Consider the following 17046-nt stretch of genomic DNA (forward strand, 5'->3'; position numbering starts at 1 on the left):
AAGCACAGCTCCTGTCTGCCGCCCCCACCGTAGCCAGCAAGCTTTATTAGGGGCTTCACCATGCCCAGCTGCAGATACTGGTAGCATCAGCCTCGTAGGCTGTCAAGCCTCTGGGCTGGGAACATTGCCAGTGGGGAGTCACACCTGCTGGGCCCTTTCTTGCCACCAAAATCAGACTGTGAACCGAGTGATGCAAACTGCTGGGGAAGGGGTTGGGGCTCTGGCTAGGAGTTACTTACAGCACCTGGAGGCTGGGGTATCCAGCAAGCTCCTCCGCTCCGACTTTGCTCAGGTGGTTGTGGGACAGGTCCCTGCATTGAAAGCAACGAGTTATTTGCACCCAGCATAGGCCCTCGCACTGCTCCTTAGAGACGCCTGGCTGTATGAAACGTTCACAGGGAAACCCCGAACCACATGCCCCTCACCCAAGAGGCCGCACGCGCTAATCGATTAAGCGCCAGACGGGGTGTTGGGAGGCTGGGGGCGGGGGGAGTCTGATCACTGCTCTGCCACTGACTTGCCATGAGGCCTTGGGTAGGTCATTTAATTTGACCGTGCCTCTGTTTTCTGACAGGGGATTGAGAAACCTGCCCTGGGGTCTCTGCAACCGCCACACGGAGACGAGGGGGCTGGGTCACCTGCTCTGGGTTCTCCAGGACCCTGAGCCTGCATTTTAATCAGCTCCAGAAGCCACCCCATGAAGGGAACCTCGGGACTGTGCTTAACTATCCTCCCCGCATGTTTCCCTGGGAAGCCGCTGACTAAATGCTTCTGCCGTGAGATCTGACGCTCTGCCAGGTTCCTCATCCATATGTTGGGCAGGGGCAGCGAGGGGTGGGGGTTGCTTAGCGCAGCTTAGCTGGATGTTTTTAATAAAGTCAACATTCCTTTGCAGCAAACATCCACCCCCTGCTGCCGGGAGACGCTTCCCTCAGAATCCACCAGGAGAACATGGGGGGTCCGGGGGAAACCATAGTTACATTGGGAGGAAATTTAACTAATTAAAGCGCCTCACCCTTCAAGTCATCAGGCCCCAGTCGCTGCCATAGGGCCCTCCAGGGTCTCTCTCTTTCTGGGGGTCCCTGCAGTGGAACCAACCAGATTTCACTGGGAGGAGGCAGGGGTCTGGGCTAGCATGTTACTGGGCTTGTACTGGAGCATGCTAGGAGGATGCAGACTGGCAATATTCAGACCTGGGTCTCCAACAGGCCCTAGTCCGGGGTGGGGGGGAGGAGGAGGGAGATCTGAGCTGTTGGTTTGGCCTTTATAAGTAGGAGTCGTTTGCACAATCTGGCTTCAGACATCAAATCCCAGCACCCTGCACTTTGGGGGCGCTTGGATCTAGGGTTTTGGATGTCCCCCCTTGGTTATAGGCTGCACTGGAGGGAGTTTTAATGGGAAACCCCTTGAGGCAGGAGGGGAGCTCACACTATAAGGTCATTTGGTGAGGTAAGGCCAACTCGACTGGGTGGAGAGGAACCCTCTGAAAGAACCATCTCCATGCCAGGACATTGCAGGCCTCTCCAGCCACCACCTGCAGGGTGACAGTAACCAGGGCTGCCCAGGCGACCAGCCCCAAGTCTACTGCAGCCAGTAGGGATACGAACAGCCTGTTCTGTTGTCCCAGGATACAGCTTTGTGCCTGCAAACTGTGGGTGATCAGGCCTCGTTGCCATGGTGATTGATGGGAATGAGGAGATAAACATTGTTTTATGGGTTTCATCCCGCCACACTGACAGAGCCTGAGGAGCCAATGAGACTGGAGGGCCAGTAGCTGGAGCTCCTTAGAGACGCCTGCCACAGAACCATCTCTTCTGACAGGGCCCCCCAGAGGCCCATACCTTCTCCATGGTAGCCCTTTTCTAAACCAGTCCCTCCCTTCCCTTCGGCCACTGGAGGCAGGAAGTGCTAGACCCTGATAAGAAATAAATGCTCCAGCCTGCTGTAGCACTTGTACATCAGGACATGTTAGGGAAGGCTCACAACCCCTCCTGGGGAAGTATATAACATTCAGGGAAACTGAGGCACGGAGCAGTTAAGTGACTTGCCTGAAGCGAGGTAGTGGCTGAGTCAAGAATAGAACCCAGCTCTCTTGTCCAGCAGTTTGGGGCTCAGACTAGGCTACACTCACTGCTTTAAATTAAGGACCATCCTTCCCCCAAAATTACCCTGCCTTTGAGGTGGGTTGGCCGGCCACCTAATATGCATCAATGGGGGCAGGGTCTCTCGGGGTGGGGAACTGACTGAGCCACTCGAGACGCTGACTTGGGCCTGTCTGCTGAAAAGCTCAATCGATCTGGAAAGCAGTGTCATTGGCAAGGATGTTAACGAAAGCCGTGCGGCCAGCTAGCTTACTGCAGCAGCCCTTGTCCTCCAGAGAGAGGGCAATGAGAACTGTGATCGAAACCAACACGCTCGCCAACCTGCACAGCGTGTGGACGCCGGTCATGCTGCTCGCTTTAAACTGGTATCATGAATGTGGGTGCAATGGCCTTGGGACGCTGACGTCACTTTATCCTACTCTACAGCTCAGACGGGCACGGCTGCTATTAAAGAACAATCACTAAAGATTAACTCTCTGTACTTATATAGCATGTTCCTCCCAACAATCTCCATGTACTTTATAAAGGTGGGTGACACGTTATTACTCCTGTTTCACAGCTATGGGAGCTGAGGCATACAGGAGTTGTGATGGGCTCAAGGTCACTGAGTCAGTAGAAGGGATGGGTCTACAAACCAGGTTTCCTGAGTCCCAGTCCCATGCTCTAACCACTAGGCCCCAGTGCCTGGGAGGGCATCCCTGGGTTAAGGGCTGACATCCTGGTGCAGGCATGTGGGATTCTTTGGGCAATGCAGTAATTCCCTGGCCGCCTCTGAGAGGGTCTGAGAATGCAGCATCCGCCTGTGGAGCAGCTTCAGGAGAGGTGTCTAAAGCGCTGCTGTCTCCCTGAGATCCTGCAGGCCCTTTCCCCAGAGTTCAGAGGCCAAAGGGAGCCAACGGAGGAGTGCACATTCCTTGGCAGGCCCCCAGGATCAGCTGGGCAGAGCCCTGGGATTTCATTAACATTCCATCAAAGCAGCCTCCCCCAGGACAGGCGCTCCCCCGCCTTGTGGGGCCAGCACTGCAGAGCACCTGTAAACACACTGCAGCCCTCTCCCTGCGTGGGCGTTTCCTCCCCTCCCAAGAGCACAGGCTGGAGACACAAAAGCAGCACCCCTTCCAGGCAGGGACCCACGGCGGCGAGGTACTCACAGAACGGTCACTCTCCAGGAGCAGGGCTCTCCCGGAGGAACCTCTGCTAGCCCCGAGCGAGAGCAGTTCACTGCCAGGGAAGTGCAGACACAGCTGGCTAGGCACGGTGTGGCTTCTTCCAGCGCTGGGCTCTGGCATCCGGCTCTCGCTGCTGTGGACATCTTCTTCCCACCTCCAAGCCCCTCCACTCGTGCCCCTTCTGAGGCCTGGGTCCTGGCCCCTTCCTTGTTGTAGGCTAAATCCCTGTCATTGCCTGTCCCTGAATCTGTCCTGCACCTTCCAGCGCCCCCTTGCTCCTTCAGCCCCATCATTGCTGGTTTTACTGCCGGGGCCCCCTCAGGTTTGGCCCCAGTGCTGAGGCTGCATAGCAACAGCGCCCCAAAGAGGAGAGCAGTGGAACTGCAGGCACCCCCATGGGCAGACTGACACACCTGCTTTGCCCAGGAAGGGCAGAGGGCTCTGGCCTCCATGACCAGCCCTGAGAGGCCAGTTGTTAAAGCAAAGCTGTTGATTCTCCACTTGCAAACAGGCCCATCTGTACAGCACTGGCATTAAAGTGACAGCACCAGCTAAACAAACCAACACCCTTCTGCTGCAATTACATTGCAGCCTGGAGCGCAGGAGTGAAACTGGCTAGAAAACAGAAGTGATACTGACTAGTTTGATTTTTCAGACTCTAGAGAAAAAGAAAAAAAGGAGGGGGGGGGGCGAAATGCATGTTTCTCTCAGCCGTGGTAACCTGAGGTGTTAGAGGTAACAAAGAAGGGGGAATTGGAGTTGATAAAAATATATATATAAATTTGTAGGCGCGCAGCACCGAGGTAGCTAGTGCATTACAGACCATGTTGGCACCTTGTATCGTGGTAGTGCCAAGTGATCCCAAGCAGGGATCAAGGCCCTTGATGCTGGGTGATGTACGCTCACAAAAAGTCCCTTTCATAGAGAGTTAATCATTCAATAATAAGGCGAGACCCAGCAAACAGGCAGCACGGAGACAATTATGAGCAGTGTGAAATGCCTCAGTCAGTGAACACTTGCTGCCTGGCCATTGGCACTTCCTACATAAATTTCACTTCTCTGATCCATAAAGCAGCCCCCACCCCCCAGCAGTCTCACCCCACTTCACCCCCGCAGAGATTTTTTTGTAGCAGCAGAGGCAGGCAGCGGCACCCACCTCCTGTCACTGACACCTTGCTCCTTCCTGCAAGACACCTTGCAGTACGTCAGCTAGTGAGCTCGGAAGACCCAGCAGAAAGAAACAAAACGGAACAGCGGCTGTCAAAACAAAGGCAGAGTGCGTCAACATTTGCTATTGTGCTTGTTTGCTTACTCACTAATTTGCAAAACGCATCAATTCCCCAGGGATTTTCCCAGTCTAGTTCTAGTTATGAGCTAGGGAGGTTTTGTTGCATATCCCCAACCCAGCTCGCCCTATCCTCAGTCTACAGCTCCTATGACAACCCTCCATCTCCTCCTGTGCTTCCTCCACCTCGGACTCCCAGGACCCTTGTCAATCACCTCAAGATTCTCTCCACCTCGTAGCACCTTCCCCTCACCTTCCCTGCTCCGGTCGTCCACGCTCCCCCACTAGCATCGTCTCCATTCAGGTCCAGAGCACATCGGGCACTCACTGGAGAAGTTGCCATGCACTGGAAAGAAGGCCTCAAAACAGTTAAAAAAACCAACCTGGTATCTCCTGGTTGACATGGGTCAAGGGAGCTGACCTGGTGGCTCTGGCATTTGCAGCTGGCCTTGGGAACACTTTGTGACTCCTCAAGGTGGGGGTATTATTGCAACCTTTGTTTCCACCCTGGAACTCAGCAGCAATTCAGTCCAGTGTCTGGGGCCAAGAGTTCTCTAAACACACCCGCTGGCTGATTTCTCTCTCAATTCCCTCCCACCCCATGCACTGAGCAGGGCCCCCCGAGAAACTCACATGTGCTTTGTCCACCAGCTCCTTCCTGCTACCTCACCAGCAATAGTTACGAGAGAAATCTTCCCTCTAAGCCTTCTGCTGTAGAGACTAAATAAATAATTCCCCCAACGCTCAGTGAGCAGAAGAATGCCGAAGCCGGGAGGTGTGGAGAGAAGATCTGAATGGAGAGATTTGCTCCGTGTATGGAAACATGATCTATGAAATCTGAGGTCTTGAGCAACATCTACCTACCCTCAGCAGACTCTACTTCCACTGGTCACTAGCTCAGCAAAGTCAGAGCGTGTCATTTCCCAGGGGGGAGGGTATTGCCCTCCGCAGCCATGACCTGACTCCTTGCAAAGCTTCTACAAACAAAATAGGCTTTTCTCCCAGGGCTGCTGCTTATTTGTGGATGCCCCCAGTCATCCGTGCCTCTATTTCTGACCTGGCAGCTCCTTACTGAGAATGACACTCGTTTAACCAGTGGGCTCTTGTTCTTGTCCATTGTGGCAGCAGGGGGCCTCACCTCTGGGTCTTTGGGGATGCTGTTGCAAGCAGCCTCTGGGGACAGATAAAAGATCCAGGCTCAGGGGGAAATCATCATCCATGGAGCTGGGCCACACGGCCCTGGGGGCTCTTGCCTGAGGTCCTGGGTTCAAACGCCAGCGGAACCCTCCATGAGGCAGCTAAAATTCCAGCCCTGGATCTGTGGGTGTGAGGGCAGGGGGATTGCAGCGGAGGAAAGGGCACACGGCTGTGGACTGCAGGGCCTACCTCAGGAAGGTGTGGATGTCTGAGCCTGCTTCTCAGTTCACTTCATTAGAATTTACCGGCAGAATGAAGACCTGTGCGGCCCGGCTAATCTTCCAAGCCAACCCCACTCTGGTCAATGCCGTGTTTGCAGGGTGCTCCTGATTTCTAAAGTGTTTCCATTATTTGTCTGGCTGAATGGCTCAGAGGGAGACACTGTTTGTCTGGCTGTTTGCTTGCATTGTACACTTGCTCCTCTCCCCAGCCGCTCCCTAGAAGGTTACTGAAATAACCCTCTGCTGGCATTCACACACCGGGAGTATTTCATTTCTCTGGCACTCAGCCAGGCTAAAGCTGTAAGGAAGCCTCGAATCAGAGCAGGGTGAAGAATGGGAGGGCATGTCCATGGAATTTTTGCCCTGTTTTCCCATCAAATGTTAATGAACATGGACGTTCAAATGTCTCTGCCCCCTCCTCTTATACACAAGAGCTGTGGCAATGAGTTCCACAGATCTCTTCACCCAACACACAGTCAATGCTTCCTTTTAGTTTAAAACTGCTATCTATTGATTTCACTGGGTGACCCCTGCTTCCTGCGTTACATGAAGGGGTACATGACACTTCCTTATTCGCTGGTGTGTAGATAGCCCTCTCTCTAGCCTCTCCCACCTCAGTCCTGGTCAAGGGTAGCTGTCGGCCCCAGAAGTAGCTCCTCAAAAAAGGGCCAGTCATTTTAAGGCAGGAAAGGATCTTTGCCCAGGACTATAACTAGCTCTGATTGCACCGTAGTCTGTTTTCCCTTTTGGGACACTGCCAGTGTCAGTTAAGTGTTTGTAAAGCTCTGGCTAGAAATAACACCCTGCTTTAACTTCCTCTGACTGTTGGGTTTCCTTTACCTTAATAAGCTTTGTTCACCCACCCACTTAAATGTAAGCTGCACCTTTGAAAAATGTGCACCGATGCTTTTGTAAGACTAGCTAAACCTGCAGTTCTGGGCCAAAAGCATGAACCAGAGATACTCACCCAACTTTCTCCTGAGTCCTCTGAAAGCTCCAACTCCTGTAGCATGCCAGACTCACCTATCAAACCATCTGCAGCTCATCTCCCCTAGCCCAGGATACTGCAAATTTACCAACCATGCAACAGTGGAGAATCTAACCTACAGGTGAGAGTCAAGCCATTTTTCCACTGTTAAGTTCCAACACCCTCTTTAACACTGCACCCTCCACACAATAGGTTATTTCATTAGCTGCTGTCCACTGGGCAATAGCATATTTATTCAAACACATGGAATTTAGCTACTGGTGGCCCATACAACTGGTGTGTGAGGGAGGGGAAGATAGGGGCTCTCTACACAATCTCATCAATGGGTCAGAAAGACAAGGGCCAAGACAGATGTCTTCACAGTCACATGGCCCAGTGGGCGGAATGAAGATTGGTACAAAAAACAAAAACATCAAAAAGTCAAGAAATTCTCCATTAAGTTCGCAGCTGTGGCACCATTGGACGATTCATTTTTTTTGTTGGAGGGTAATAGGTTCTTAATCAAGCAACAGAGTTTTTGGCACTTGGGTATTGTCCAATCACAGTTGCATCACATGAAATTCCACCAGTTTGCTCCTGAAGCACAGTGAAAAGGTGGAGTTCTCAACGTGGGCAGGAGCAGCAGCCCATTTAGAGAACACCCCCAATTCCTTGAGGTTGCTGTTCTCTGAACACCGGGCCGTGAGGTCCCCTTACAGCCGACCAACCAGCAGACACATTAGAACTCAGCGAAAGGGGACGGAGGAGATCCTGCTTTGTAGGGTTCCACCACCAACCACGAATGCAAGAGCTGGGGGAGGGTAATCATCATTGTACAGTAGAACCTCAGAGTTGCCAACACCTCGGGAACGGAGGTTGTTCGTAACTCTGAACAAAACGGTCTGGTGGTTCTGTCAAAAGTTTACAACTGACCATTGAGTTAATACAGCTTGAAACTTTACAACGCAGAAGAAAAAAAGTCTTAATTTAAATGAAATAATTTAAAATAATTTAAAATAAATGAAACAAGCACAGAAACATTACTTTTTTTTAAACTTTCCCTTTATTTTTAGTAGTTTATTGTATTGCATTTGCTTGCTCTCTTTTTTGGTCTCTGCTGCTGCCGGATTGCTTGCTTCCAGTTCCAAATGAGGTGTGTGGTTGACCATTACCCTGAGGTTCTACTGTAATTGAGCCCTGGAAAGTTTCTAGTGCTTTAGAGAATAGTCCTGCCACGTGAGATGTTGCCGTTATGACCAGACTGCCGTCCGGGTTTGTTGTGCATTGTCCTCACCCACGCCTTTCAGCTGTACATTCTGCAGGCTAAGGACTTATCTGTTTAACCCACTTAAGCTACTCAGCATTGTGCACACATATAAATAGTGCTGCAAACACCGATCTCGCTGCTAAGCCCAAGCCACAAGGTGGCAGCCCTGGAACAATCTCTATCCGTAGCCAGGCTCTACAAGCACGTCACTGGACACCTTCCCCTCCAAGGCCTATTTCCTCCACTACAAGCCTCTAAGTGGTGTCTTGCTGTTCACAGAGTACAGACTCCACATTATCGCCACTATATCCACAAATATTGTGGTTTATAACACGGCGCTAGTTCTGCTTTCCTAGTAAAGTCATTACACCAGAGGCGGGCACTGGAGTCAGAGTCAAGTTTCTGTAGCAGATCATCTTCTACAGAGGCTGCTCTCTGGTTTAGTAGAGATGGTGTTATGACACTGCCCAAACCATTGTCCTGTTATAATCAGGGGCAGGGGTGGAGCACTCTGATCATAGCTCTACTACTCTGTTCGGCTCTCACCTTGATTTTAATCTTATTCTCCCAGTCAGGAACCATTGACTTTGATTCCAAATAATCACCTCCACCAGGGATAGAACCCAGGATCTTCAGCCAAAGGACTTCTCTGGCCAGGAGCTAAAGAAGCAACTCCACTCGCCAGTAGCAGTAGGAGGCTGTGTGCTATGAGAACAAGCCACATAAGAAGGGACATGGCACTTGCCAGTGCATCAGTCCTTTAAGTTTACCCACTATTGCTTTCGCTTTTAGGCATCACTGTTCTGCAGCTATCGCCTTCCTCTCGCTTACTGTAGTTTTCCTCCTTTAGAGTCTAAATGCCATTGCTCATCAACAAGCACAAGACAGGCCCATCTCCTACACATCTGGGAGTGGAAACAATTCACCCACTCCCTTAGAAATCTGCATACCCTACCTGCCTCCAGCAACTGCTTCTCCTTTAGGAGGCCCTCATGCATTGGTTTGCCCCTGCCCTTCTTCCCCGCCTCCGGTCTGCACCTGCCCACCAAATGCTGTTACAGCGCCATGGGCGTCTCTGATGTATGGAGTAGACCTTTCTTCCATGCTTCCTCCCTCTTGTTCCTTTCCCAGTCCCATCTCAGGCTCCTCTTCTCCACAGCCAGCAGCTCCTCACTTACCTGCATGCTCCCGTGTAGATCGGGCACACACACCTTAGCGATTTGCTAGGTCAAGTCCTGGAATTCAAGCAGTCTCCCGCTCACTCCCATCACATCCTTACCAGAGGAGAGGGAAATCTGTGACCGCCTGCTCCAACCTCACCCCACCCCAACCCAGGAGCAGTCCCGTGTTCATCTGTTAACCCCTTCCCCTCTGCTATTTGAGAGAGGCTCTGATGTTTACCGGCCTGGGCCACTTGGGATTGTTTTGGAATGTGCATGGTCTTGTGAAATGGTGATGGACTGCAGAGCAGTTGGTTTATTTTTGCAGAGAGTTTAGGGGCTGCCGCTGCCCTCGAATCAGGTCAGTAAACACGGAGATAAGACAGTCCCTCAGGCTTGCCGTGACCCTACCCTGGGAATCCTTTCTAGCAACAGCCCTAGCTGATTACAGCTGGTACTCACAGCAGTCTCATGGGCACCTCCTCCCACCCCACCCCCCTGAGCAGCAGGATTAAAGCATTTTAATAATCCAGAGACATTAACCCAGAGGGTCCAGCCGATCCCTCTCTTCTCCCTCCCCGCCCCTCGCTAGGTTCCAGAAGCAGGCCAGTTGGCCCAGAATGCATCACTACATTGCAAAGTGCCACCATCCAAATGCACCGGAAACCCTTAAACCACCAGTTTCAACAGGCTTGGAATTTCCCATGCTCTGACGGAGGGAGGGGCTTAAACAGAGCCACACCAGCGGCAATTATCCTTAGTCTGAAAATAAGGGGCAGGGTAGGGCTGCTGGCCTTTATCCCTACCCCAAGCAGGACCACTGCACCGGCAGCACTTTAGCCACGCAAACCGCACTAGCAGACATTTCCTGACGTGCAATTCCCCCTGCCCCAGGGTCCCATCTACACTACAGCATTGTTATGAGCTCGTATATGATTGACTGCTGCTCCCACTTAACATGGGTGGGTACATATTCAGGAGCCGGGCTGTGGCAGAGTTTTAATACTGCCCCTTCCATTGTGAGAGAAGGCCTGCCCACCTGTTCCTGCCAAGCCAGTCCCGCCTCCGGGCAGGAGGCTATCCCAAAATGCATTGCACCACTAGCTGAGCCAGCACAGGAGCGCGGCCCAGATTTTTCCCACAATGCACTAGCGCAGCGGGGCAGCATGTTAGGGCAGTTCACAGAGGGTTGTTCCTGGACAAAGGCAGCCAGGTGGAGGGGCTGAAACACGTTCCCTGTAAGCAGCCATTGGCAGTTACCCGATCACGTCTCTCTCCACAGTGCAGCCGAGGTGCTAAATCAGGGGATTGCTCAGAGCCCCCAGGCGGACAGCTTTAGAAGGATTTAGCCATCCAATGAACACACAAAGTCAGGAGGGATTTTTTTCCCGGTAAAGAGCATTTCTCTTGAGCTTGACAGTACAATAATACCTCGATCGCAAACACGGAAATAAAACATCCACAGGGAAAAAATCGCCACAGAATAAATCTTTTTTCCCTGCCCCCCCCCCCCCTTAAAAATCAGTGTGATTGGAAACATCTCATTTCAGAAAATGGACAGTCTATTTAAAAATCTTTACATTACACATTTCAGTATTCAAAACCCTGATCGGTTCGGCCAGACATCGAAGGAGATTCCTGCTTGCAGTTATCGGTCATTGTGCTTGGTCCAAACAGCCCTCCCCTGCAGGAACAAACCCCAGGGGTATAACATGGCAAGGGAAGCCCTTCTGGTCTCAGGCCTCAGCTGCCCTAGGGAGCTAGATCCTCTGAAAGTTCGCTTCCAGTTGGCCTGGGACAAATGGTTCAGTGAGGCGTGTACAGGACACTGGTTTCATGGCATTCACACAAGTGCTCGGTTAAACTGATTCAACTGCAGTGCCCTCTGGGTACCTTCAAAACAGGGGATTTGATGGGGGTGGATCATTGTAGATGGAAGCCCCAGGTCAGAGATAAAAACAACAAAAAAAACCCCACCCTAAACAAATAGTAACTCTTGGAAGGAATGTTGTTTGGTTCTTGGCCAAACTGAAGCTTAAAATACACTGAAGCCTAAGGCTGAGATATTCAGATATGTGTACTGATTTTGGGTGCTCAGCTGGAGACACCTGAAAATATATCCAAGCTCCTTTAAGAGCCGAGCATCAAATCAGGCCTCTTTAAGGGGTCTCAAGTCAGGCACTCAAAATCCCACGTCACTGCTGAATGTCTTCCTTGCATTTACATGGATTTAAGCTTTCAGTAAAAAGCCAGTGAGAGAATGAAAGGTGTCCCACAGTGCCCACTGCCAACACATAGGGGTTTGATTTGGGCCCGTGGAATGGTCCAACTTCTTACCACGCATGAACCCTAAGCTATTGAGACGCACAAAAACATCTTGTCGTTCTCTGAATGTTAACACTGCTCTGGAAACTCACAAAAGGAGCCATTGTGCTTTTTTTCCCTTTAGATTAGATTACAGTAGAGAAAACCAAATTGTGCAATCCAAGTGTAGGGGAAAGGATTCCGCTCCCTAGCGAAACTGGAGACTGGGAAGAAAGCGAGATGCTGGTGGAGATTTGGGCCAGACGCTGGAGAGTTTGCTACTTCTCCTCTCCTCTGCCGGGGTTTTTTTTCAGAGATTGCTGAACAGTTCGTTTTTCTTGCTCCAGTCCATCTGCGGCGCCCTCTTGCTGGTGCGTTTCTGGTGCGCGCGCTCCTTGGCCACAGCCAGGGGAACGTTGAGGTCCAGGAGTGGATCGGGCGTGGAGTTTTGCTTCTCCTCCTTCTCTTGCGAGTCAGACTGCAAAGGTGAGCGACAGGCACAATGAGCGTTCGAGCATTTCACCCTGATCTCACCCGCTCGAGCAGATGGTCTGCCTCTATCCCTCACTATCCTGGGTCTTCTCCCCTTGCCTCAAGCCCAAGCTATTTCGTTAAGCCACCGTTTGCACACCGGATTACCTACAATTACCTTCTGAATGGCCCCCGGTGTCAAGGGAGGAGCCACCGGATCTAGAGAGGTGCTGGGTACGTGCCGCTCTCCTGGTTTCAAGGGGAGCGGCCTGCACTCAGCCCCTTTGGAAATCAGCCCACTTTTATTTAAGAGTCTAAAAAGAGAGACAGCCTTCTGTGCAAGACTGTTCTCTGGCATAGGTGATGCTTTGCCAGGCCTGGCCAGAGAAGGGGATGAGCCCATTGCTACACACCACGGTCCCTGCTGTTCCATCAAGGAGAAGTGATGAGTCTCCAAGGCAAAGGTCTCTTCCCATGCACCAGGAAGGGGCTGGCTCCCCAACTTCCTCCCTCCCTGCCAGCCAAGGAGGTAAATCCTACCCCCCTCCTCACTTCTGCTTCAAATCAGCCAGTTGTCCCCCAGGTGCAACCCAAAGCCCTGCCGAGCAGGCAGCTGCCCATACCTCGTTGTAGGTCTCTTTGAAAGAGGGGGACACCGCCATTGGCTCGGGGCTTGATGGACTTTCAGACACGGACTCTGGCCGCTCCTCTCTGCTGTCCTCCTGAAAGAAACGAAACCAAGTGAGACCTTGAGCTGCCACCTCCCCCAGCCAGAGGGGCAGGCCTTTTCCCCAGCCATTCCTACCACCTCTCCCCTCTGCGCAGCGGCTCCCCTATAGGAGAGGGAAACTCACACTGAAGTCACATTGAGAGGAAGGTTTCGTAATGCCTGCCAGCAGATGGCAGGGCCGGTTCCAAATGCTACCCTCTTGAAACAGCCTGTGCACGAAAAACATCTAGAGATTGACCTTATCCAGGACAAGAACAACTGCTGTGAACCAGTCAATGGCCAGTAGATTCAGAAGTACCCCTGTGCTGGGGGTGCCTTACACAGGCAGGGCCATGGGTGGATCTGAGAGGGCAGGGGCACCCAAGGTGGGTGTAACGGGCAGTGCAGAGGCAGACAAGTTGGTAATTTTTAATGCAGAGCCCCAAATCTCATTTGCAGATTCTGCAACTCTCCTGCTTCTCTAAGAAGTTGAGGCACTTGCCCTGCATGAGAGGTCAGGGCCCTAGAGATTTCGATGGCCGAGGAGCCCTACTTCCAGAACTTGTACTCCCTCCCTCCCCCCCGGCTTTGCATTCCTCAGGGGATCAGGAGGGCTAACAGCTGCTCAGCTCCATTTAGCAGGAGCCAGAAGGGAAGGCAGATTGAAACCCCAAGGCAGGATTAGCCCAAATGCCAGAACTCCCCTTAACACCGCCCGCCTGCCAGCACGGACTGGAATCTCACTAAAAGCAAGATCCTCTCCAGGAAGGCTCAGGGCCCCACCACGGACTGCAGGGAATGAAGCGCTTTCCTGGGGAGGGGAGGGAGATGCAAACCACATCTCTTATAGGTCCAGAAGGTCTGTGCAACCCCCCGCAGAGAGGAGTGACGTTGATGCCAATTAGCTCCTCCCTCGGCGGGACCAGTAAGTGGGGGGTCTGGGAAATCCTTCTTCCGAGCACATAAGCTGCTGACAGGCTGCAGATTAATAAGCATCTCCTGGACAGGCTTCAGTGCTTCCTGTTCGGAGCTGGGCAGGATTAAACACAGCAGCTGTGCTGCCTCAAGCTCTGGCCTTAGCGTTGGACAGGCCGGGGGGGGGAAGAGGGCACGTGGAGACCCCTTCCCTTCTCCTGCCGTCCAGAGCGACCGGCCACATCGCAGCTCCAGGGCTAGGGTCTAAGCATTGTTACTTAGTGCCCCAAGGGTACAAGATCCATTCTCTGCACTGGAGAGCTACTCCTACACACTCTCCTTCAAAACTGCACAGCCCCCCAGTGGGGACACAGTTCTACTGGGCTTTCGTAGTTCTAGCTTGTTCCTGCCCGTTCTGCACTTTTATCCTAGTAGAACCGTGTCCACACTCAGAGTTATGCCGCTAGAGCCACGTCGGTAGGAAAGTCCCAGCCCTAACTGAAATGAACAGGTCCACACAAGGTGTGTAGGCCAGGCCCCAGGCAAACAAGGCTCAGGTGAGTGTGGGTGCAGAGAACACCTGGAGGTTCTTTAGGGCAGGGAGTGCACCAGAGGAGAGCCCAGTAAGGTTGTCAAGCCACAGATGCAGCCATTGGGCAGGTGGGGGAGGGAGAAAAGCTACAGTCCCCCTATCGCCCAGGCCCAACTCAGCAACAGTGCCGATGTTCCCATCATAACAGCTGTGGGATTCGTATGTTCAGTCCTTCCCGCCCCAGCTTCTACACCTACATGAAACAGCTCATCTAGACTTGGATAAGGACCCAGGTGGAGGAATCCGTCCTTGATCCCTGGCCCCTCTCCAAAATCCAGGCTGTCTCCACCCACTGGCACCACCAGTTAGTCAGTAAGCCCGATGGAGCGATCCCATTGGCAAGATTTGCCTATTCCTCACCCATGGCATTGTGCCCTAGTCTGAAACAGCAGCCTGTCTTGTCTCCCCTCCCTCCTTTTCCTGATGTATATTAAGATTTCCCAGCAGGCTCTAACGAGCCGACGCCTTCCTTTCTGCACCACGGTTAATGAGGTTTTGTTTTTCCAAACCAGACTGGAAGTAACGAGGCCTTTGGAGTCCGGCCCCTTCCTAAAGAAAGGGCCATTCTCTTCCCTGGGAAGGGGTGGAGCCAGGCAGAGATGGGCCCGTCTTAATGTGTTCGGTGGCTGACAGTGAAGTTCTCCCTTCCTTTGCAAAGGTCAGCGCTGCCCTGGAACACAAGCTGGGAACGTGACAGGCTCCAAGAGCCACTCAGCTTCGGGGTGGGGCAAAGCGACAGGGAGGAGGGGGCGTGCATGCTGCCGTGACAGCACGGCAGGCAGCAAACGTGGCATTTCGATGCCAGCTATAAAAGTTGAGACTTGGCAGGATCTTTACCTTCTCTACTTCGCCGTTGGCAACTGGCTCTGGCAAGGGACCTGGGGGATAAGACACAGACATGCAGTTACAGAGAGCCGGCAAAATCCTCTCTTAACCAGCACCCACTGCCTTTATTTGTCCTTACATCCAGGCACTGGGCATCATTGTAGACGCGGGGCTGCTTATCCAGCAGCCTCCCAGCTCTGCACCCCAAAGGCACAGAGCTAGGGGTAAGGCAGGCTGTGCCATCCTGCAGACAATGCTTTCGCTTGGCTGGCACTGAGACTGCCTTTGTACTAGCAGAGTCAAGTCAGACCCACATCACACCCCATAAAGTTACCCCTTTGGAGTGGAGGAGGGATCCGAAAGGCAGAGAAAGGGAATCCACTCTGCAGCCTCCCTGTGCCAGATCAGCAGCTGCCCAGCGTGCCACTCCCAGTTACCCAGAAAGATCCAATGGCCATTCACTTCCTTACTGCTGGCATGAGAGAGCAGATCCTTTTGTGATCAGAGGTTAGTCCTGGGGGGCAGGGCATGGGGAGGAAAACCAGCTCATATTTATTCTTAATGGCAGCCAAAGATTCCCAGCTCTCAAATTTAGTGACATTTGACACTACGGGATGGGAGCAAATTCACCCCCTCAAGTGAAGCTGGAAACGGTTCTACAGAACTGCCACAGACCAGGAGGAAGCTAGACAAAAAAGCACCTCTGAAGACACCCCAGAATCTTAAAGCACCAGCCACTGCTTAAAGCGGAACCCCATTATTATTGCATTCACCCCCACTGGGCGCAGGGCAGACCTTTCATTCCTCCCGCTGGGCACTCAGATCTTTCTGCCTGGAGTAAATAGGCTGGCTCCCGCCTCCCGCGGTGTCTCCTCTCCCCTTTACTATGGGAAGTTCAGTTTCCCAGAGAGAAAAGCAGCGAGAAAGCCCCCAAAGCCAGATTGCTAGGCAACCAAGGAGCCAACATCCACAGGACTGCTGGCTCCCCCTCCCCCCTCTCCAGCCATGGACAAAGCTGCCATTTGCCATTGAGAAGATCCAGCCCCTCTATCTGCCACTGCACCCGGACCGGCTGCGTCTTCCCCGCTGAAAAAGGGGCGTTTTTACCGCAGGATAACGAACGTCGGGAAACCCTAGTGGAGACGAGGCTCTGTAGTTTTCACTGCGATGCAGCGAGGGGAGGTGAACCACAGGCAGGGTGCAGAGCATTGACCTCACCTGACGACCTCACGGCAAGGACTTGTCTGCACTAGGATTTTGCGGCAGGATAACCACTGCGGGTCAGTTATCTTGTTGCGACCTCCCGGCCCAAATGCCCTTTGTGCAGCGAAGACAAGGATTCGTCTCCTAGCCCGGGTGCGTGCGCAGAGGGTTAAAACCGACTGTCTCAAACACACACTAAGCCATGGTTTAGCCCAGTGCTCAGCTGCAGGCTGCAGAAACACTGAGAACAGGGGCTGTGGTGGGGAAACCACATTCTCGCAGTCCCCTACGGCCAGAGCCTCCACTGCAGGGTTACGTCCCGAGTCTATGTTACTGGGAACAAGTGACCAGTGCAATGAACCCAAGGAGGTGGCTGCTGATGTAGACCCGGATGTGTGCCCCTACAGGCATCTTCCATCTCAGCACTTCCCGACACCCCTTCCGAGACCCACTTCACTGGTGGATAAGCTAAGGTGCCGAGGTAAAGTGACTTTCCCAAGGCCATGCAACAAGACAGTGGCAGACCCAGGAACAGAACCCAGCAGCCCTGGCCCCTGCTCAAGCCACTGGACAGCAGGCCCTGTCAAAGTGTTATTGCACGAAGAACTCAGGTGGCAGGAAAGCTCATGGGAAACTCCTGGAGCAAAAGAAGGTAAGAG

The 17046-nt window shown here is 52.6% G+C and overlaps 2 protein-coding genes across 8 annotated transcripts in view; both read right to left on the minus strand.

Moving 5' to 3' along the window:
* The window catches only part of LOC101952064 (polycystin-1-like), a 64081-nt gene extending 57837 nt beyond the window's left edge, over window positions 1-6244 (minus strand). For 3 of the 7 annotated variants that reach the window (XM_042841091.2, XM_042841090.2, XM_024101795.3), the window contains exons 1-2: window positions 3254-5161; window positions 240-311 (exon numbers count right to left, since the gene is read on the minus strand). In XM_042841091.2, coding sequence (XP_042697025.2) covers window positions 240-311; window positions 3254-3723 — 542 coding nt within the window. In that variant the 5' untranslated portion in view covers window positions 3724-5161. Of the gene's footprint in view, window positions 1-239; window positions 312-3253; window positions 5162-5189 lie in introns of those variants that run through there. The other 4 variants (XM_042841088.2, XM_042841087.2, XM_065562777.1 and 1 more) reach the window with 4 other exon arrangements.
* A 4668-nt stretch (window positions 6245-10912) lies between these two features.
* Window positions 10913-17046, minus strand: part of NHERF1 (NHERF family PDZ scaffold protein 1) — a 38584-nt gene continuing 32450 nt past the window's right edge. The window contains exons 4-6 of the mRNA XM_005297442.5: window positions 15197-15237; window positions 12767-12865; window positions 10913-12150 (exon numbers count right to left, since the gene is read on the minus strand). Coding sequence (XP_005297499.2) covers window positions 11983-12150; window positions 12767-12865; window positions 15197-15237 — 308 coding nt within the window. The 3' untranslated portion in view covers window positions 10913-11982. The remainder of the gene's footprint in view (window positions 12151-12766; window positions 12866-15196; window positions 15238-17046) is intronic.

The sequence above is a fragment of the Chrysemys picta genome, chromosome 12, assembly GCF_011386835.1.
Source record: "Chrysemys picta bellii isolate R12L10 chromosome 12, ASM1138683v2, whole genome shotgun sequence".
NCBI lineage: Eukaryota > Metazoa > Chordata > Testudines > Emydidae > Chrysemys > Chrysemys picta.